Raw genomic sequence first — 23,405 nt, forward strand, 5'->3', positions numbered from 1 at the left:
TTGGGGTTGGAGAAGAAATCCTTCCTGACCCCTGCCGGCGGCCAGCTGGCACCCTGAAGAAAGACCTTTCGGAACATAAGACATAAAGCAGAAGTGAGCCCCAGGGCTGTTGAGCCCTGCCCCCCACCATCATAAGCAGCCCTGTCATACAACTGCACTCACATTTGTCCAACTCTCTCAAAGTCATTAAGTTGTTTGCCCCCCACAGCTCCTATTGGGAGGCTGTACCAGAACACCATCCCCTTCCTCTAATTTGCAGCCTGCGCTGGCTCATGGCCAATTTATATCCATACGTTCTTGTGCCTGTTTAGCTTAAACAACTCTTCACCCTCCCTGGTATTTACTTCCTAATGTATTTATAGAGAACAATCGTAATCTCCTCTCAGCCTTCTCTTTGCTAGGCTAAACAAGCCAAGCACTTCCAGACAGGCCTTCCATTCCCCTGATTGTCCTAGTAGCTCTCCTCTGTTCCTGTTCCAGTTTAAATTAATCTTTCCTGAACATGGGTGACCAGAACTGTACATAAGACCTGATGTGGAATATTACCAGTGCCTTGTACAATGGCATTAATACTTCTCTAGCTCTGTTGGAAATGCTTCTCCTAATACACCCTAGGATTGCATTTGCCTTCTTCATAGCCACATCACACTGGTGGCTCATAGTCATCCTGTGATCAACCCACACAGCCAAGTCTCTCTCCTCCTCTGTCACTTTCAGTGTCTGGTGCAGATCATGCACAGATTTACTTGATATAAGTAAGCTCTTCAGGACAGGTCTCTCTTTTTGTTCTGTGTTTGTACAGTGCATAGAACAATGGGGCCTTGACCGAGGCCCATAGGCACTAATAGAATACAAATAATGACAGCAGTAATCTGCAGTCTCCAAAATATCAATAGCAGGTATTTTCAATTGTTGTTCTACTGGTTTTCTCTCAATATAAATTGGTATTAGAGAGGAACTTGAACCAAAACTTTGGATCGGGGATCTGACCATGCCTGATCTCTGAGGTGATTCAGAATCCAAACGTGGATGGATCTCTGGGCTGAAACAAAACCTCAGCTCCACGCACCCCCTCAAGACTTTTCAAGGGCTGAAATCTCATCTCAGGCAAAACTCCCATTGGCATCACGGAAGTTTTGCTTGAGTGAGGATTGCTAGATTGAGCCCTGAATTTGCAATTAGGAAACCTCTGTGTAACAGGTCTTCTGAAAAAAGAACATAAACATACTCAGACATAAGGTTGAAAAGGCAAGAAAGTTCCTGAAAGAAAATGGAAGAACTCTGCATATTTTTACAATGTTCCATATTTGGCTCCAGTACTGTGCCTGGCCCTGACAAAAGGGTGCTTGCTGATTTTATGATGCATACCAAATGAGGGTTTGCAGCCACAGGGTACACATAAGTGTATGCCTTGCCATGAAAACTCTGCATCTTAACATTGCCAAGACTTTGCTCCAGGGTTTCATGCAAAATTAGTTTTTTAAGGGCAGTTTAGTAACTTATTGAGATCATCAAGAAGCATTACTTTGTTTTGAGGTGTGAGAATAGCCATAGGCACGAGTAATTCATTTTAATGGAATTTACTTAACATCCATATGTCTGGGTTTCAATATAAACTTTAATCAGATCTTATCATTACTTTGCACAACAGCAGTTACAATGGCCCTGGTTTCACATTTAATTTTACAGTTGTAATTCACTAATAATCAAACCCTCCCTTCTTACTGTTTATTGGTTTGTTGTTGTTTTATTTAAATTACATCTTGTACGTAAAGCAGGTCAGTTTCATTTTTAAAATGGGACACTGAATTCTGTTTGAATAATCTCCCAATGCATTTTCTGAATATCCTTTAATCAATGAGCATTATGTCCCAAGACAAGTTATTTAAGGAGAGTAGAGATGAAGCTCATCACCACCATGGCTTGCGGATTTCACTGGGCACTGCTGCTAACATGGAAGTTAAATGAGTCAGTGAAGCTACCATCTGGGCCCCATTTATATGCCAATCATTAGAAGGGAGTAGAGAGCAAACCCTTTTCTTGCTAAGTTGTCTTGGGTACAAGCTGTTAAAGAGGAAAAAACAGGTTGAGACAAGGTTCTCTAATCATAAGAATTTATCAACTATGAAAAGAGTAGTTAAATCTGCTACTGAGAGGGTTACATTTCCAAAACCATCCTGTTAATTTGCACCTGCCATTTTGCAGCTCCCCCAAACCTTGTAGTTAGGCAGAGGTGAGAAGAGGGGCCAAGTTTAGGCCATTAGAAAATATTGCCCCAAATGTTACCATATAATAATGAAATGAATCATATTCATAGTGTTTTGTTTTGCCTAGTTCATTTATCTCTTGCATTATGCCTGTTGAATATTTCCTTTTTTTCTGGATTGGTAACAAATTCTGTCCAAACAGACACATCAATTGTCTAATGAGCAGAATATATAGCCCTGTTTAGCACATTTGTTTTGATAAAGTATGTTATCAAAATGTAATTGAAAAGCTCTGGAAGGTACTTTATACAAATTACAGGGAAAACGTTCAATCTATTTTGAGAGTGATGTCTCTGAATTATTCAATTTAATGAGTTAACAGTTTATTAAAAAGTCAGATCGTGTCCTGCCATTCACCAGGGTGAAAAACACCCATTGGATTCAGTGGGACTTTTGTGTGCAGACTATGATAGGATATGGCCCAAGGAACTGACTTTGTATACAGAAGTGTATACCAAATAGGTGCATCCTAGGTTAAAATTAAAACTCACAAGTCAATAGTATAAGTGTGATTTATCATTTAAAATATCTAACTTCATGCTATATATCATTTATATCTCCTGCACGATGTTGCTCTGCCTTAGTATGCTGTGATAACATGGCTATCATTTTAGAAACAAAGAACATTTGTTTGGGGATTAGATACCTATAATAATCCCGTATGAAATGAAGTCAGCTATCTGATCTGAAATGAAGCCAGCAGGTAGAACTAGGGCAGATAAGTCCATACATTGTAGTACCGCTAACGGTTTGCTAGTTACAGTATCCATGTTTCAGTTCTGACAAACCATGGCCAATATTTACTGCTACAGGCTAAGTTTATGCTTCCATTTTAAAATGAAAATGCACATACCTAATGGGAGCAATAGAGTTACTGAGGCAGGAAATGCTGAAGTAGGGAAGCGTGAAGAAGTTCAGATACAATTAAGATTTCACACAGAGAAATTAGATGAAAACAGAAATACTCTTGCTGGAAGGTTGCAACTTAATACTACCTTATTTCTTAAAATTCAGAATGATAACACACAAGAACCCAAGAGAGGGAGAAAATAGGCTGCTCCCTAAGGTAGCAAGGCACAGCTCACCCCACATGGCTTTAAGCTGGTTCCTTCCAGCCTGGCTGTCCGCTACTGACTCAGATAATCCAGATCACATGGCTTCCTTCAGAGCCTCCAAGCAGGAGCAGGGAATCACTGACACTTAAAGCAAAAGTTTGTCATTTTTAATCAGTTTCCAATATGCCACAGGAAGTAAAAGCAACAAAATAAGAGAAAAGCTGTTATAATATTTCTTGCCTGACTAGAAGCAGGAAAGTAGTTTGGAAGGAAAACCTCAGAAGAAGCCCTATTCTCACGAGCTTTCTAGTCCAGTTTTGCAGAGTTAAGAGAACTGCGCTGTATGGATAAGGTCCAGTAAAACACGCAAACTATCTGAACTGTAAAGAACCTCGGAACCTTTCAAGGTTCACCTTTTACTAAAATAAACCTCCAGGTATTTGATTAGTTACACGTAATTCCACAGTATGTTGAATTTTAGTTAAACAAATGGATCTCAAAGTTTACCTTTTCTGGTCCTCTTGTTAAAATGAAGATTCTCTCAGAGCCACATCCCCTCCTAATCCCAACCCAACCCTTCCCAAAGGCTTCAGCCCCAGACAGGGAGCCTGTAACCTGAGCCCCGCTGCCCAGGGCTGAAGTCCTCGGGCTTTGGCCTCGGGAGGTGGGGCTCGGGCTTCAGCCCCGGGCCCCAGCAAGTCTAAGCCAGCCTTGGCGACCCCATTAAAATGGGGCTGTGACCCACTTTGGGGTCCCAACCCACAGTCTGAGAACCGTTGATCAAGGCTAAATGTATAGCAGACACCTGACAAAGGTGCATATTTGTGTACTAATGTTATGACCAATCACTTGGTGATGGGCGCAGTATGAGAACCAAAGCAGAATAAAATGGAAACCAAATTATAACTTTTTTTTTGTTTTTCCCTATACAAGAACTTGTTCAAGATCCATGTTTTAACCCCATGACTGAAATATGGCTCTCTAAAATGTCTATAACATGTTTACTCCAACCATCTACACAAGAAAAAAAGACATTATAACATTGCTTGGTTGCTTAATTTTTGTAGTAACAAGGGGGTGGATCAAAGAAAGACATGTGGCACCCATGCAGAGAATTGCTTTTTTATTATTATTTTTATTAGTTTCAAGAAAGTCTCTGGAGATCATAAGAGAGTCCATGACTGGGCTACTTCTGTCAGAAAACATCACTGCTTGAAGACTGATGGATGCTTTGCTATTGTGATAGAAGTAGCTACATGGACCTGCTGGAATTGCTCCACAGACCATGAGTGGTCTACAAACTATCATTTCAGTTCAGAGCTCTGATTCTAGTTTGAAAGTTTAATTTAAATGATTTAGAGGAATATGGATCACAAATAAAATATTTTATCTTTTCATTACTGACAGGTCTTGGAGTTGTCATAATTCTTCTTGCCACCACAGTAACCTCAATTACTGGGTTGTCAACTTCTGCAATAGCAACTAATGGGTTTGTCCGTGGAGGTAAAATCTTTAGGGTTTCTTATGTTCTCAAGACTCAGAAAGGTTTAATTATATTCTTATGAGAGAAACAGAGGTCGTATTCCCTAAAATACCACCACCATTAAGGATAAACCAAACTGGACACCTAGAACCCAGATGAATCAGCAGGTAATACATCTAGCCAACACTATCCACAATTTTAGAATGTTTGAGTTGTCATTTTAATAAATCCCAGTTTCACTTCAGTTTGTAAAGTACGTTTCAGATGTTCCTGTCTGAGACTGGAGGAGGAATGGATTCCACTTTGTCCTGGAGTTCTTTTGTTCTTACTCTTTTAATAGATCATTCTTATTCAGAGCATTTCAGGTTGCATTTCCTTGGAGAGAGTGAATATTATGAGCCTCATTCCTTTAGCTTAAAGGCTGATGCAGATTGATGGATACATTAACTTTTATCACTTCCTGTACATTTCCTTATAAAATCCTTTTACATTTCAGGTGCTTCTTGGAACATAAGTGATTACTCTTGGTGCAATACCAAAGTCTAGTACATTTCAGGTACTTCATGAAACTTGTATCTAAAAGTTTAGTGCATTTCAGGGTCTTGAAGGTTCACCGGGTGTTTCCCCCACAGTGGATGATGGTGATTTCTAACTACAGGATTCAAGTGCTGAGCAGGTATTTAGGTTGAATATATTCTTTTTGGGATTTTTCAGGTCTTGGAATCATGGCTATTATGCTGAGTGTGGTAGTAACAACATTAACAGGTATCTCAATGTCTGCCATTTGCACTAATGGAGTAGTAAGAGGAGGTACGTAAATATAACTATATGGAAAATATGGAAATCTGCAGCGATGATTTAGAATAAAATGGAGAGATTGTAATGGTGTTAGCTCAGTACAGTAAAGCAAAGAGAAATCAAAATATAAAAGTTTTGGGTGATCTCTTTTACTGCGATAACTCCAAATAACAACGTGTCTCTTCAGGAGATTTTAAAACATTCTGACATTAAACACTATTGTTCATTATGATAGAAGGAACTATTTAATGGATTATCTGAGGTTCCACCTATGTAGAAATGCAAAAACTTTAAAGACTTTATGGCTTAACTCTGTGGACTATTTAAGGACTGTATTGTGCATGTTTGTATCTTGGCGAATGAATTTTTACGCTGACAACGGGAGGACCCAGGTAAGGAAAAATCCTTTCAGCTGTGATGTTTTATTTCTAGCATCTGTGTTTTAATTATATACCATTAGTGGCTGGTTTGCATACCAAATAATACATGCTAAAAAGATATTAATGATTCCAATAGCTAGTCATTTTCAATACTTAATATTTGAAATTCTACAGTAAGTTCCAAAAGCTGAATTTTTGCAAACTTTTTTCTGGGCCCATCCACATGCAAATTTGCTCCTTCTATTAATAGGGCAAATCCTCAAGCAAAAAACAAAACTCCTAGTGGTATGGCTCACATGAGTAAGGTAAGCAAGATCTGGCAATAGCTGAATTATGTTAAAGCAACAGTCTCTTCTGTTGGCAGGTGGTGCTTACTATCTTATCTCAAGAAGTTTAGGACCTGAATTTGGAGGCTCAATCGGACTTATCTTTGCCTTTGCCAATGCTGTAGCAGTAGCCATGTATGTAGTTGGATTTGCTGAAACTGTTGTAGAGCTTCTTAAGGTAAATATGAAAGTATATTTATTGCATGTGGTTAAACCAGGGAATTCTGTCAACTTTTCTAACTGCTTCAGTCTTTGGCTCTTATTTAGATCTCTCTAAATGGACCACGAATCCTACTTAATAAGATTTTCCATCACTTCTAACTTATATCAGAAGCGTTTTTTACAGTGCTACAAGAGCTCCAAAATCACTAAAGGGAATAGGTTCCTAATTAGTCAACCAGTAGTCTCAACTACTAAGGCCCAACTAGCACAGGAAATCATTAACCCCTGAAACTGTTTAAGCTAATTTACGCATTCCATTCTATTTTACCTGGTTGTCTGATCTATCCAGCTGATCATATACACTGTGTTCTTACCCTTTCCAGAGCAGTGGTGCATTGATGGTGGATGAATCCAATGACATCAGAATAATAGGCTCCATTACTGTAGTTGTTCTTTTAGGCATTTCCATGGCTGGTATGGAATGGGAAGCAAAGGTAAGCTTTAAAAGTTATGTATAAATAAGTATTATTACACTGCAGAACGTGTTATATAAGCATAAAACAAGGGTTTGGGGGTTGAGATCTACGTGGTTTGAGCATTGGCCTGCTAAACCCAGGGTTGTGAGTTCAGTCCTTGAGGGGGCCATTTAGGGATCTGGGGCAAAGATCTGTCTGGGGATTGGTCCTGCTTTGAGCAGGGGGTTGGACTAGATGACCTACTGAGGTCTCTTCCAACCCTGATATTCTATGATATGACAGGTGGGAATTTCAAAAGTACTCAACATTAGCTTCCCAGCTCCCTTTGAAGTCAATGAGAGTTAGCTATTGATGTCAGTGGAAGCAGAGTTAGGCCGCAGGCTCCCTCTTTTCCTCACACCGAAATTTGTGGGGGAAGGCGAGTTTTGTGTTCTGCAGGCAGTTTAATTTTATTTGTTTTTGTAATTTATGGCAGGATCATCTATAGCCTTAGGTAGATGCCCCTTTTATTTTTTTTATAGCTCTATAGAAAAATAATAAAAATAATACACAGTCTAGCCATGCTACTCTGTGTAGGATACTGGCCCCAAAGTGGGTTGTTATATTGCTATCCATTCATTACCCTCTAAGGATTCATGCCTTCCTGTCTACTGTTCGAATGTTAAAAATCTCAGTCACGTTTATTAATGGGAAAACACCCATAAAATAAAGGAAATGTTACAGCTAAGAGACTGGAATGTACCTGTCAAAATCAGATCCAGAATAGCAACCTTATCTTTATGTTCTGCTGTGAGGGGAATTTAGAGCTACTCGTAAGAGTGGTCAATTAGACATATAATACCCATGATGTAACAACGCCCTGAAACTAAACAAACAATATAAAATGTTTTAATCTAAATATTTATCCATCAGCTGTTTCATTTTTCCTTTTCTTGTAAAGGAAGCAAACTACAATATAAAGCGGGAGTCATAACTTTCTATATTTCATATCCATTCCTTGTTACAAAATATTCGTTATTGTCATAGAGCTTAAGGCAGTTTGTCTATTTAGTCAGCTTGATTATTGAATCATCTGCCCAAGCAGTGGCTGAGTGTGTTCTAATATTGCAGAAATTTGAAATACATCATAAGTAATACATAAATACCACTACATACATAATTACCACCATATTCAAAACAAAAAAGAGTCCACTAGTAAAATGCTTTTGTCTCTGTTAACAGGCTCAAGTAATTCTTCTGGTCATTCTTCTTATTGCCATTGCAAATTTCTTCATTGGGACAGTCATTCCGACCAGCAACGAAAAGAAGGCCAGAGGCTTTTTTAATTACCAAGGCAAGTGTTGCTATGACCAAATAATATAAAATAAATTAATATTTTCGGCCCAGTCCTGCAGCCTTTAGTTCTGCAAAATTCCCATTGATAAATGCTATAAGATCAGGCTCTTTTATCCAAATATAAATGAGCATGTAAACTAAGGGAACCCAGTTTTTTTTAAAAATATATTTCTGGGTGACTGGATTGAGTCCTTTTTTATTTTTGAACCTGTGAATGCCTCTGAAGCTGACACACTGCCGGTTTGAGCCATTTATATGTGGGCACACGGTTTTGTCTATTTTAATCTGAACCTGGAATACGCCTGTTATTTCAATACTGAGCTGTAGTTCTGTGATCTGGAGAAATGTGCACTGTAGCAAACTAGAGTGAGATGATCAAATTCACCTCACTTATGAGCTAAAACAGATTGGAACCCAGTCTTCCAGAGGTGAAGGGCTAGTTCATTTACCTACTTCATCATGTCACTTCAGAATCAAGTCTTGGTGATATGTTTAATTTTCATTTGTATTTGCAGCCTCAATATTTGCAGAAAATTTTGGACCAGATTTCAGAGGTGAAGGATTTTTCTCGGTCTTTGCCATTTTTTTCCCAGCAGCTACTGGCATTCTCGCAGGGGCCAATATCTCAGGAGATCTGGAGGTATGGATTTTATTTACTTCATAATACTGGTTAGGCTATGGAAGGGCAAGGATGAATAAGATACAAAATTATTAATCAACACTATATTCAGTTTCAACACACAAATAATTCCATGAGGCAAAATTTTCATTTTTAAATGTGTTTTATTATCTAAGCACATCAGTTCCCGTTTTCCTTTTAACGTAATACAGCTATGTATTAAAAATTACTTAATTTAAATTAGGTGTTTCAATAACCCAAAATAACATAACATTAACAGATCCATTATGGAAATTAGCTGTATAATTCCATTACAATTGCTTCGCTAATTCCCCTTATATCAGACTGAAAAGTATACCATAAAACTCAAGTTTACACCCATAAAAACAAGGAAATGGAAAGCTCGTGAAAAAAAGAGCTTTTTGGTAAAACCAATAGGAGACCAGACCCTTAAGTGTTTCCTCTTTACCCTTGCAACCAATATAAATTATTTTAGGTCACTAACTTTTCGGTCACTAAATTTTCAATTAAATGTTTCCAATATTTAAGCAAACTGGTAAATCAAGGATTTGGTTTTAGCTTTAACTATGAGTGCCATCTAGTTTTTATGGCTTTATATTAACTATTTACTGATACCGAATATTATAGCGGATTGAATCGTACTTGCGAAATACAAAAAGTGGGGCTTTTCTGGCTTTGTGAAGCACCTGATGAAACAGTCACAATACTTGTGAAGCTATTCAGTACTCAGTAATATTCAAAGAATATCAGAAACAAACCAACGGCCGTCTGTGGAGTATTTGTGAAGCATCGGTTGTTTGGATTTAGAATTTGAGTTATAAAAATGGTCTCCCAAATATTCTAGTGGGTGGGACACCCATAAATTAAATGTTAAATAAAGTTCTTGAGCCTTATCATGCAGTCTGGTTTTGTGGATGTATGACTGTTAAAGTGCTCAACTCCAGTCAAATTGATTTGATACGCAAGTATTTGCAAAACATCCACGAACTGGTCCAGTTCGATGTAAGGGCCAGTTGTGTCACCCTTACTCACACTGAGCAGTGTCATAGACTCATCATCTTTAAGGCCTGAAGAGACCATCAAGATCATCTTGTCTGTCCTCCGGCACATTGAAGGCCACGGAAGCTCACCTGCCCACTCCTCCAATAGGCCCATACCCTCTGACTGAATTACTGACGGCCTCAAATCTTGAGCTAAAGATTTCAAGTTATAGAGAATCCACCATTTACTCTAGTTTAAACCAACAAATGACCTGTGCCCCATGCTTCAGAGGAAGGCGAACCTCCCCTCCCGACCAGGGTCTCTGCTCCAAAAGCTTGGGTTGCCTTTGTTTTACTGGGGCTGCTTTTGAAGCCAGATGCTACTCAATAGGAGTAAGCATGATAGCGTCCAGCCAATAGCATTTGTGATGGATTTCTTTTTTTACATGATTATAGACTGGGAGCATTCTGTTGAGACTGAACCAGGCCCTTTTCATCCCAGCTGAGAGAATCCCCATTATTTCATCAAACCTAGTGTCCACAAGAAAAGCAGCTGCTTTGATTTAGGCCTTTGCCTGGCAGGCCACTGATGTGAAAGGAATCACACAAATCTCAGTAGAGCTTCCACAGCAGCATCTCTTCCTTCCCAGACAATGTGGAGTTCTCTCCACAGATCTCGGGAACCACTCAGGAACTAGGACAGGGTGGGGAGTGAATTGATTGGTGGGACACATAACATTCCCACTCCACATCAGCCCTACAGAGGCCCTGGCTGTATGGATGCTTCCTTAGCCCCCATCCACATTGGGAATCCCCCACTGTCCATGCTTAGATGCATCAAGAGCGATCTAATGAAATTAACGAGCCTAAAGAGAAACCTGAAACACAACATAAGCTATAGTTTAAAATTTAGAAGTAGACAAACTAAACTGCCTCTAAAGTTTGTAGCAAACCATTATAAGGTCATGTCTCTGAAACAGGCAGTCATTCATTCATTCAAGAAGGGCCTGATCCAAAATTCATTGATGTCCGTGAGAGTCTGCTTTGACTTCAAGGGCTTTAGCTCAGACCCTGAAAGGGTGATGGCATATTGAGAAAATGTCCTTCTAGTTAGTGTTTTAAGATTGCAGCATAAGATCCCACCTATACAATGGCTACTTGACACATGAACACTGGGATGGCATGCATTAAAAGCCATAATGACTGAAGGTTAAAGACTCATATGCAACTGAAGTGATTTGTTTGGGGATTTTTAGCCCAGTGAAACTTTACTACATTAATTCTTGTTTGATAATGTTAAGAGTTAACATATTAAGTCATTCATCCACATTACACACAATGACTTGCTAAATTTCATTTGGAAAAACAAATCCTTTAAGTAAATTAAAAAAAAAAAATCCTCACTAAACCAATTTAAAAAGAAAACTAACAAAAAATTGCTTTCTAGGCTGAACAAGTATATACCAAGTTATCGCCCGCAAGAATTTTTTACGGTATTAAAATCTCCTAAAAATCATAATTAATAATGGGATGTCTTAGAGCCCTTTATCCACCGAAGCATGAACAGTGCTGATATAGTTTTCAGTTACAGTTTATAAAAGAAATGCTGACCCAACACACTTGCCTCTTCCAGCAATAACACACAGCAGACTTTTCCTGAATAATCTAATGCAGTGGGTCTCAAACTTTTTTACTGGCAACCCCTTTCACACAGCAAGCCTCTGAGTGCGACCCCCCCTTATAAATTAAAAACACTTTTTATATATTTAACACCATTATAAATGCTGGAGGCAAAGCAGGGTTTGGGGTGGAGGCTGACAGCTCGTGACCCCCCATGTAATAACCTCACGACCCCCTGAGGGGTCCCGACCCCCAGTTTGAGAACCCCTGATCTAATGTAAAAGTAAAAGCAACCTGAAAGGTAGGAGCTCACTTTGGACATAACTCAGGATTATGAGTTTCCAACACTAATAGTAGTGTCTTTCTTTCAAAATGACTGTTTACCCTAATCTTAGGGCTGGTCCACACTAACCCCCCAGTTCGAACTAAGATACGCAACTTCAGCTACATGAATAACGTAGCTGAAGTCGAAGTATCTTAGTTCGAACTACAAGGTACTTACCGCGGGTCCACACGCGGCAGGCAGGCTCCCCCGTCGACTCCGCGTACTCCTCTCGTGGAGCAGGAGTACCAGTGTCGACAGCGAGCACTTCCGGGATCGATTTATCGCGTCTAGACAAGACGCGATAAATCGATCCCAGAAGATCGATTGCTTACCGCCGAACCCGGAGGTAAGTATAGACGTACCCTTACTGGCTAACTGAATTGTACAATGAGATGGGTAGTTTGGGTGAGTGCTTAAAGCAGGAGATTAAGGGCCACTGTTGTGTTGGTGCAAAGGGGACTTTAAGTTACACTAAATGTACAGCTAGGGAGTCTCACAGTGTGGCACTGCCCTAAATGGATTTCTGGACCTGCCTTGCCTCCTTCGCAGCACTCAGGGGAGAGGGATGGTGCCACAGAAGTGTCTGACTCCACCCGCATGCTGGAGAGTGAGTTCCTTGTACAGATCTAACTGGTAACAATTTCTCCCTCCCCAAAATATTTTCATATCACAAAGTGGCAGCACCAAAACTTGCTAACTTGTAAGTAATCACAGTACAAACTCTTAATTTACAAATATATAAAGGACTCACGGCAATTTTTGCAATTACAATTTTTAAGGACCCACAAGCTGCTATACCCAAAGGAACAATGTTGGCCATTCTGATTACAACTGTTGCCTACCTAGGAGTTGCAATATGTGTAGGTAAGTAGTGAACATCTGGTTTGTGCCACAATTAATATAGTTAAGTAGGTTTAGAGCTCTATATGCATATGAATGGTCAACCTCATCATCACTTTTGATCTGGAGGATTTGCTATATAGTAAGACAGCTGTTTTGGCTTTATAGTATTTACAAAACAAAACAAACCATTCAACAAAAACAAAAATCTCCAGGTGGCATCTGGGTGGAATTTGAGCAAATGTGAGCTTACGTATGGGTGGAAAGATTCTTTTTATATGATAAAGAAACTCCACAATGCCAAATGATTCAGCAACAAAGACCATCCACGTACAGTACATAAGAACAAACTGGTTTGGTAGTAAAGGGTAGGAGAAGTACCACAAATCAATCTGCTCATGATTTTGCTCCTCTGTCACATGAAAGTTCTCCAGGTGGCCTCCAGCTGCAATCCTGCTGGCATTACTGCACACACAAGTGACAGAGTTACAGGCAAACTCTGAATCTTCACATCTCAAGACAGGAAAAAAATCAATTAATTCCCCGAAGAAGAAATGTTAGGCCACAAGGTGCCCTATGGCACTGGAGTTTGGAAATGACAGTTCAACAAAACAGACACAGGATAGAACACAGGCTTGTACTGCAGGCATCATCTGTGTAAGACAAACATTCTTATTACAAAGGGTGCAATTAATCTTTGATCAAGAAATAAAGGTTTCTTTCCACTTTAACAGTGCTTCAGCAACTAATCATAGAATATCAGGGTTGGAAGGGCCCGTAGGAGGTCATCTAGTCCACCCCCCTGCTCAAAGCAGGACCAATCCCGAGACAGATTTTTACCCCAGTTCCCTAAATGGCCCCTTCAAGGATTGAACTCACAACTCACCCTGGGTTTAGCAGGCCAATGCTCAAACCACTGAGCTATCTCTCCTGCAAGAAACAATTTAGTAAGTGGCACTCTTCCCCTCTGAATATGTGCCCTAGCATGTACTAGGGCTCTGTGGGAAACTTCCTTTCAAAGGAGAGAGAAAAGAAAAGTCTTCCAACATTTTAGGTGTTGGTACTTTATGCAAAAGTAGATGTGCTGTACCTCTTGCCCTAGCCATATTCAAACTCTGGTGACTGCATTCTGTGTACCTGCATTCCCCCTGCAATTTCAGTTTCAGAATTCAGAAAGCAAAATCTGCTTTAAACCTGTGGCTCTGTTCTGTTAAGCAGTTGCTGCACTTCAACCCCAGAGGGGGCTACATTTCAGTGGTGGATGTGGTCATTTCTGTTCAGTTTGTAGATTGGCTTGCTACATATAGAACGGTATTTTGGGATCCTTGAACCATTTTTGTTTGGATATGTTTGAAAAAACTGTATAAACTTACACATTAGCAGCTAAAGCTGTTGAGATCAGAGCTCCATAAGTTCACTTCATGTGTTTCTTCCTTCTTCTGGGGGGAACAAACAAAAAGAGAGTGAACATAAATATCATTAGTAACAAAGAGACTTTGGACCAAATTCTCATCCCAGGTAAATCAGTATAACTCTATTGACTTCAATGGAGCTACAATGTTTTAAACAGCAGCTGAGGATCCGGACCTATGAAGCCAGTGGGAACCTTGGTTAGACAAGAAATGTATGCTCAGACCCTAAACTGTTTGGCAACATGATTGTCTTTGAATACTGGTAGTTTTAGAAGGGCCATAGATGGACCTTTTACTTCACTACATCAATTCCAAGTTAATTCAGATAATTTTCTGCTGATCACCAAAGTACCTAGTGTTCCACTCCCATGAGTAAGGCAGTCCCCCTCTCCCCCACTGGCCAAGTTCACAATCCAGAGAAGTGAACTTATCCTACTGAAAAGCAATACTCTGTGGGATAAAACTGAAGCAGTCCATTCAGCCTAAGCTCCAAAGTATGGGGGGGACATTCTTCTGTTGTCACAAGAAAGGGAAATAATCACATGCTGTTTTTTCCCCAGCTGCGTGTGTTGTACGTGATGCTACTGGGAACATCAATGACACAGTTGTATCTGGAATGAACTGTAATGGATCCTCTGCCTGTACCCTTGGCTATGACTTTTCCAGCTGTAAAGCCCAGGAATGTCATTATGGGCTGATGAACAATTTCCAGGTTTTAACTTGTTTTATTTATATAATGTGCAAAATCATAAACAATACAAGCACACACAACGATACACACACATATATAAACCCACAAACTTTATTTACTGACAGTTAAGGCTGCATCAAGACACACGCCCCTAACTCGAAACCTGAAAACCATAGAAATAAACTACAAAGAGATAAGTCTCCTGCATTGCTTGCCACTTTCACATTGCCTACAACACTCCATAAGGCTTTTTAGCTTTACCTCCAAAAGATACTAAAAAGCAGTCCATGCCCCTGCATCATGAAACTGACACTCTAGCGAAAAGCCTTAAGTGACCTTAGCTGCTTCTATATCAGGAGATCAGAACACCTGACTGCCACACATTCCATACGTTTGAGAAGTTATTTTGCCTTAAAGTTGCTGAGGTCACTGTTAAGGTTTTATGCTGATTGTAATGGGAGTTAGGCACCTAAATACCTTTACAGATTTGGCTCTTAGTCTTTCTGTGCCTCAGTTTCCAAACTGTAAACGGAGATAATGTTATTTCCTTACCTCACAGGGGGTTTTGCAAATAAATACAGATGAGGTGCTGAGGTACTTTGGTAACTGCGACCCTATAAATAGCTATGATGGATAGGTGTATCCTATTCACGAGCCTGACAGTTCTTTACTTTTGTTGCTTCTAAAGGTTATGAGCATGGTTTCCGGCTTTGGTCCTCTAATCACTGCAGGAATCTTTTCTGCGACCCTCTCATCAGCTCTAGCCTCACTTGTCAGTGCACCCAAGGTTTTCCAGGTACAATAAAGAGCATCAATTTCCTTCTACCCTACTTTGCTCCCAAGATATGTAATTAGCTGAACTATATCTTCTTCCCAGCAGTGATATCAAATATTTTAGAAAGGTCTTATTTTACTATAGGAAGAGGCCTGGCATACTAATCTGAGCATGGGATTGAGAGGCAAGCGCTGTGGGGTTCCTGCATTTAAATCCCAGCTCTGCTACAGACTTGCTGTGTGATTTAGACAGGTCACTAATTTGTGCCTCAGTTTCCCCCATTTAACTACCTCTCAGGGGTCTTGTGAGACTTATCTGGTAAGTGTCTGTAACACACAGAGTGAGTGTTAAGCATCACTGATTTTATTTAGCTACTGTACTCTAGGGGGTTGATTATCACCTTATTTCAGTGCTTAGATATCATGATGATAAACATCTTTGAAATAGATAGATACAATTATTTCTTACTAGAGCATGTGTCATTTTGGGTCAGCTTTCCCTAGTATGAAATAACTTTTTCTAATGCAAAAAGTGCTATTAAATTCTGATTTATCTCCCAGGCTCTTTGCAAGGATAACATCTACAAAGCACTCCACTTCTTTGCTAAAGGACATGGGAAGAACAATGAACCACTCAGAGGATACGTTCTGACTTTCATTATTGCTATGGCATTCATTCTGATTGGTTTGTATATTTGTTCCAATTGCTTGGTATAATTCAGAAACAAATAACTGAGAATTTAAATTCATTTTCATAAAAATATCTACTATTAAATCCCTCTCCATCTTGGCATTTAATTTAATGTGTTTTTAATTCATTTCATTTTGCAAGAAAGTAAAAAGTGCAACGAGTGCAGAAAGCATTTTACGTTGCACTGGTTATTAATGCATCCTATTCTTAAATCATTAATTAAACACGGTTGCTAATTGGTGTGCTCACCAACCAATGGTTGAGCTAGTTCTGGCCACACATTACTCTTGACCCACCTAACTGTGGCTCAAGGCAAGAACATTTGTTATTTTGGCCACTGACCTCCTTCTATCAAATCCTCAAAGCAAACACTCAGGGCAAAAGAATCTTAATTGAATCCATTGATGAAATGTTTGCTGTACAAGGAATAGGTGAGACATTAACATCCACTTTAGAGGTGCCAGTATTAAGTTATAGTGAGAAGCAAAAGTAATACTGAAATTGTATAAATCAGATATTTTAATATTTAGCTCCAGGCCAGAGAAATCTATAAACTAGTTAAGAAATTGTATGGGGCTTGATTATACTCCCACTGAAAGCAATGGCAAAAATTCCTTTATCCTCAGATGAAGTAGGACCAGGCCCATAATGTGAACAGGAAACATAAGTGAACTATGGCAATTTGTTATTACTGTCATTATGGTGTTATTTTCAAGGTGCTAAACACCCACAGCTCCAATTGATTTCAATGGGAGAGGTACATGCTCATCACCTTAGGAAATCTGGCACAGACACTAAGACACTTCTTCATACACTTTCCATTTGGCATTAATTTCAAATCTCTTTTAAGTACTATACAAACCAAACTGATTTTGCAAACCTTCCACACAGAAAAATCCCACTGACTTCTGCACAAGCTCACAGCACTGGTCCTTGGAGATTCCCGCTATTGCTTTCTAGTATTTATTTGATCATTATTAGCAGCAGTTTGGGATGTCTGGAATTTTTGAAGTTAATTTTATAAGACTTCAAATTCAAGCTGTGTGACGTGTTGTTTTAGAATGTCTCTTAAAAAGCAAAGAAAATAAATTCACCATCACCCTTTTGCTTTTAAGATGTGCATCATCTGCTCAATTACATTTTTAAAATACTTAAACCAAAATTAAAGGCCAGATTGTGATTCCTTTCCATTGAATAGTCCCTTACATCACAAGTAGCATCATTAAAGTCAATTATATCATTTGTGGAGTCAGGTAGTACCCAATAGGAGTAAGGGTTTCACAATCTGGCCCTAAATTAGCTCCCCCCCCTTACCCCCGGAAAGATACCCAGGTTTTGGAGGTGTAACTTGAACTTCTCCAATATCCAAGTATTAGTGCTTTTTGAGGAAACAGATGTCTAACCCCAGTGCCAACAGAAACAATGCACATGAAATTTAACTTATGCTTCTTTCTTGCAGCTGAACTGAACACCATTGCTCCCATCATCTCCAACTTCTTCCTGGCTTCATACGCGCTTATTAACTTCTCCTGTTTTCATGCATCATATGCAAAATCTCCAGGTTAGTTTTAGGGCCCACTATGAACTGAATGTAGGCATCACAGTCTGTGATATCAAAACAGTATAAAAAGGGTAACCAGGGGTGAAAGTAACTTAAAGGACTTATCGGTATGCCGGAGTCCTGAGCGAGGCGTGGCCTCAACCGGAAGAGGTGGGGCCTTTCAAGATTTAAGGGCCCGGGGCTCCGGCCCCTGCAGGGAGCCCCAGACCCTTTAAAGCACCGCCGGAGCTCCGGCAGCGGGGCTCCCCGCAGCAGCTGGAGCCCTGGGCTCTTTAAATCACCGCTGGAGAAGCCAGTCTGGCTCTTGCCGGTACGCCGTACCAGACCGTACCGGCTTACTTTCACCTCTGAGGGTAATTTAACATTTAGCTGCTGTCCAGCGAAAGTTCCAGCATCTGTAAAATGACTAAGTTACATGATAGAGACAAGTAGGGAGAGGTCATATCTTTTATTGCACCAACGTCTGTTGGTGAAAGAGAGAAGCGTTCGAGCTCTACAGAGCTCTTTTTTCCCAGACCTGAAGAGAAATAATAAATACAACATAAAATAAAATGTCCGACAAAAGATATTAGCTCACCCACCTTGTCTCTCTCATATCCTGGGATCAATGTGGCTAAGACAACACGGCAAACAAATAAGATATACAATGTGCAGCCTGACCATGCTCCCACTGAAGACTGTGACTTATCTCTACAAGTTAAGACGAATGGTTCTTTCTCAAACTGTAATTTGGCTCTGGAAATATATACCTTTATGCTCCCTGCAGCTGCACAGTATGGAAGGGAGCAAAACAATGGGAAAAGCGGTGGTGGAATCCAGTGGAGGGTAAAAGCTGCTACATGAGATGCTTTCCTGGCTACCTAATCACTTCCACCTCCCCCTTTGCAAAACTCCATGCGGCCCATCATCCAACGGGGGAAAGTGGGTAGGCCAGGAATGTGGGGGAGGGAAAAAGCCACATCAAGTAGCATGATCTTCTCCCCAATAAATGCAGAAGCTCTGCAGGGCATTTTGTAGTAAGTTATTAATAACAGTAAGACTATTATTGGAAATGACAGCCCCTATAGTGGGTTACATAGAGCAGCAATGAACCAACAAAACAGTGGCAGCAGAGCTAGTGGGCCTGCCATAGCTAGTAGCAGGGTTGTAGAGAAATTCCAAAGAATCCCTCCACATGGATGACTGGGATCCATGAGGCCTCTGCTTAATGTTTTGGTCCGAGCTCTGACCCCTGACTAGTCTGTACCACTGGAAGTCCTGGATGCGGGAGGAGAGAGAAGAGGATGAAGGACCTCTCTCCAGTTCTATGCAACAGGGGAGCATCCAGGTATATTTGTAGCACCAGGGGCAGAGTAATCCTCTTTATTTTCATGAATGAAAGGTTGACAGCCAGAAATAAGGAGAATCATCTGAACGATGCCCTTTTTGACCAGCAGTAAAGGCAATTTTCCGCTGCTGCAAATCAATTATTCATTTCAAACAGTAGAGAAATACACTCTTTATTTCCAGTGTGAAAGAAGCCACAGTGGCGGCATAAACATATATATCAAGTCCCTTCCCACAAGTCTGCATGTTGCCAGTTGTTCAGCGGGCAGAAAAAATAAGCACTTCTGCTAATTATCTGCAGAGCTGAACAAATGCAGATCTGCTCTGTGCTGCCATAGAGCTCAGTACAAATTACCTCTGTGCTCTTCATGTGTGCATCAGTCATGATTCTGTAACTACTTAACATTTCATATAAAACCATGGCAATTTTTTCCCCTTATTTTCCTTGCTTCCTCTGGCTCATTTCTTTGGCTCCTGTCAATTCACAGTGCTAGATGTTCCTAATTGCCAGGCTGCAGGACAGTAAATTTCTTCACCGTGGTGCCTTCTCATTCCATCATTATTATGGTGATCCATGTTAGGGTACCGGGGACCTCTTTATATCTTTAGTGTTTTTCCCTCGCCAAAGAATCTGTTCTGAAGAACACCTGGTAGAGACCCACAAACCGTGGAGGTTCACCCTTTGACTCATCATTTTAATTGCTAGCAGGGGAAGTATTCAATAGCACAGCTCAAGAGCAGCAGGAATAATACCTTTTTAAAGTCAATTGCATTTTTTTTTCAGTGATCCCAAATGATTTCTAAGTTTAAAAGGCAGGAGCACTTACAATATTGGGATATATTCTCCTCTTGGAGTGTGTGTAACTCCCATTAACATTAATAAGAGTTATATAAATGCATCAAAAAGGCGACAATAACCTATTACCTGCAGTTATAGAAAAATTCATTTTCAGTTCTGAATCAGTGATCCATGATTTAGCAAAAGCATGTAAATGCACTGGCTGTTTAAAACCAAACTGGACAAAGCCATCAAAGAGGTACTGTAGGGAACAATCCTGCAGTAGCCAGGGGGAGGGACTTCAGAGACCCCAATGGTCTGAATATCCAAGAGGTCTCAACACGGTCTTCATCCTTTTGCATACAAAACTATATCAAATACTTACAAGAGCCCTTTTACAGCACACTTATTTCCATCTGCAGGCAGTGCGAATATACCTTCCACCTTTTCCATCTCTGATTTTTCTGATTCTAATTTAAATAGGCTGGAGACCTGCATTCAAGTATTACAACATGTGGGTGTCACTTTTTGGAGCCATGCTGTGCTGTGGTGTCATGTTTGTCATCAACTGGTGGGCAGCTCTCATCACCTATGCCATTGAGCTTTTCCTCTATATTTATGTGACATACAAGAAGCCAGGTGAGACTGGAAAAGTTGTGTATTGTTTTTTGTACATGATACGCAGTTAATTGTGGTTGTTGTAGTCATCCCTAAGGCTACTGCCTAGGCCCTATGGTCATTCCTTTTTCAACATAACTTCTGTCATAAGGAGGACTGGAGGCCCCAGGCACTATGGACAGCACACAATGAATAACAGAGAAATCCCAGTCTACAGATTGCTTAAGGCAAAACCTCATTGTATTGTGGGTATTGCAAGCAGCCCAAGGCTAGCCCAAGGCTAGCCCAAGGCTTGGTTTATACACAAAGTTCGTTGCACCAGTTTAACTTAAGATATGATTTAAAACCAATTCAGTTAAGCAGATGTACATTCGTGTGTGGATGCTCTGAAATCAATTTGAACCTGGCTTATATACAGGTGCAATCTGAACTGATATAAATTTAGCATAAACAGGTATTAGAGTATTCACACAGAGGTTTGCATGGGTTTCATTAAACCATTTTTTAAATCTGATTCAAGTTAAACCAATGTAACTTCTGTGTGCAGAAAAGGCCCAAGAGTAGTAGAGAATTTGGGACAAGTGGGTATAAAAATGTATAACTAAGAAATCACAAGAATACTACTTTAAAATTTCCAAAACATAGCGCCCTAATAAAGGTCCTTTCCCTGTGGCACACTTAATCCAGCTCTTTGGAAGCAGAAAGGAGATACCCTAATCACAAACTCCAGCTCTTGTTAAGAGGTATAAACTCTGTTACTCATTCCTAGATCAAAAGTCTAATCCTTCCTTTCAGGCTGCAGCTTTCATCTGGTCCTCTCAGCCAGCCCCTTCTGCTGCTAGAACCACCTCTGGGGAGAAACTTCTGAGGGAGCTTTTTAAGAAACAGCTCTTCTCTGCCCCCAAACACACACCTCTTTATCAGGCGTTTGCAACTAGCAGTCTAGCTCAGCTGGTCTTAGCAGACTCACCTGCGCAAAGTAACCAAGCTGTTATTTAAGCTTTTTAATCCAGAAGTGGCTAATCTGCTACACCCCTATTTGGAGTCTTAAATCGGAATGGTCACTACTTTCAGGGTATTTCTTCACAGCAGAGTTAACTGGGCTACTTACCTTAGTGTCGCCCTTACCCCCCCTTGCTGTCACACACAAGACCCTCTCACTGGAGTTTGTGGTGCTTTCATCCTGGGTGTGGGTTACAGCCTGGGTTCCTCTTTCACTCAGGTTGGTTACCCACCCACTTTCCAATGGGGATGTAGGCTATATCACTGGAGTGCTGATAGTCCTCCAATGCCTAGAAGGATGAACAAGTACCAGGAAAGAATCCTAGACCAGCTCAGCTTATTGCAGAACAAAGAACCACAGACTATGACTCCCAGAAGTCCTAGTGACACGCACAGGGAAATGCAGAACCAAAGAGAACAGAATGGAGCGGGATTTTTGTCATGCCCAGTGCACACCCGTGAAGGGTGAGAGGATCCAGAGGGTTGGCTGTTAGGATTAGGGAGAAAGGACAATGGCATGTTATATTGTTATACAAATGTTCCTTAACCATGACAGTATTCTTTAGCTCTCAGGCACCATGCACTATAAAGAGGTTGCAACAGTATGCATGCAATAGCAAGGCAAACTAGCTTGTGGTTGGCTGGCATGTCTCAGTAAGTGAGGCACCGTACCTTCAATTTTCTTCTTTGAAAGCATGTGGTTTTTAGCTCATTGGGGCTAGTAATGTGCCTTCCTAACGGCTTCATTTCCTCTGCTGAAATATCACATCAAATAACTGCATTACTCAGAGGTGTCCATTTTATACGTGGGAGAAGGGAAGAAAGTTAATGGAACAGAGAGCAAAACATCTCTTAAGCAGAGGAAGAACATTCCCTATGCTTTTCACACAAAGAACGAGGCAGGATTTATTTGTTTGTTTGTATTTGCATCATGCACCCCTACCCCAACATTTATGTGGCTGAGAGCATGATAGAATTCAGTGTGCCATGGCTTATCGAGAAGATGATGCTGACATCTGTTACACCTCTTAGAAAAAAACCATGGTTTAATATGCAATGTTTTTCTTTGTCATACACAGAGGTAAATTGGGGCTCATCTGCACAGGCTCTTTACTATGTTAACGCATTAGACAGTGCACTGGAATTAACTGCTGTAGAAGATCATGTGAAAAACTTCAGGTAAGGTTTGCAGGGAAGTAGTGAATGGCCCAGTCTGGAGTTCGATAGATAGATTCCCAGTTAACTGTAACCTTTTATTCCTTCCTCCAGACCCCAGTGCATAGTATTAACAGGAGGACCCATGACAAGACCGGCTCTGTTAGACATCACACATTCATTCACAAAGAACAATGGTCTCTGCATCTGCTGCCAAGTATATACGGTAGGGTCTATGTATGTGAACCTAAAAATTAAGAGCAAAATTCTCCTGTGTGCACTGCAAAGCTCCATTCTCCACTCATTTGGCACACAATGCTCCCATTGATGCTGGTGAGTAGAGCATGTCAATGAATTTTGTCATGAGTCTTGACAAGAAGGCTGTCAGCTGATTTGGAGCCTACTGGCTAATGCGTCATTGAGATGTGTGTCAGAGTTCAGAGTAGACCAACCAAAAATGAGAGAAGGTTTGGAAAAATTAGAGTTACAAGGAAAGATTTAAAAAATTGGATAAGCCACGGTTAGAGAAAGTGTGGGGTCAAGGAACCAGCATGATTTTGGAAATAGAGCACAGGAGTCAAAATACCCAAGTTCTAGTCCCAGCTCCGCTACTGATTTGCTGTGCTGACCTTTGCTGCTCGGTGCCTCCGTTTCCCCATCTATAATATTATAATAGCAATACTCTTCCAGCTTTTGGGGGAAAGGGATTC

At 40.4% G+C, this 23,405-nt stretch overlaps 1 protein-coding gene across 2 annotated transcripts in view; it reads left to right on the forward strand.

Moving 5' to 3' along the window:
- The window catches only part of SLC12A1 (solute carrier family 12 member 1), a 63,970-nt gene that overhangs the window by 13,123 nt on the left and 27,442 nt on the right, over nucleotides 1-23,405 (forward strand). Inside the window, exons 4-16 of one of the 2 annotated variants that reach the window (XM_026648550.1) lie at nucleotides 4,730-4,825; nucleotides 6,348-6,487; nucleotides 6,855-6,965; nucleotides 8,169-8,280; nucleotides 8,798-8,922; nucleotides 12,627-12,711; nucleotides 14,660-14,811; nucleotides 15,479-15,586; nucleotides 16,126-16,249; nucleotides 17,715-17,816; nucleotides 20,404-20,559; nucleotides 22,620-22,719; nucleotides 22,810-22,921. In XM_026648550.1, coding sequence (XP_026504335.1) covers nucleotides 4,730-4,825; nucleotides 6,348-6,487; nucleotides 6,855-6,965; nucleotides 8,169-8,280; nucleotides 8,798-8,922; nucleotides 12,627-12,711; nucleotides 14,660-14,811; nucleotides 15,479-15,586; nucleotides 16,126-16,249; nucleotides 17,715-17,816; nucleotides 20,404-20,559; nucleotides 22,620-22,719; nucleotides 22,810-22,921 — 1,523 coding nt within the window. Of the gene's footprint in view, nucleotides 1-4,729; nucleotides 4,826-5,519; nucleotides 5,616-6,347; nucleotides 6,488-6,854; nucleotides 6,966-8,168; nucleotides 8,281-8,797; nucleotides 8,923-12,626; nucleotides 12,712-14,659; nucleotides 14,812-15,478; nucleotides 15,587-16,125; nucleotides 16,250-17,714; nucleotides 17,817-20,403; nucleotides 20,560-22,619; nucleotides 22,720-22,809; nucleotides 22,922-23,405 lie in introns of both variants that reach the window. The other variant, XM_026648551.1, reaches the window with a different exon arrangement.

The sequence above is a fragment of the Terrapene carolina genome, unplaced genomic scaffold (assembly GCF_002925995.2).
Source record: "Terrapene carolina triunguis isolate 2854851 unplaced genomic scaffold, T_m_triunguis-2.0 Scaffold67, whole genome shotgun sequence".
NCBI lineage: Eukaryota > Metazoa > Chordata > Testudines > Emydidae > Terrapene > Terrapene triunguis.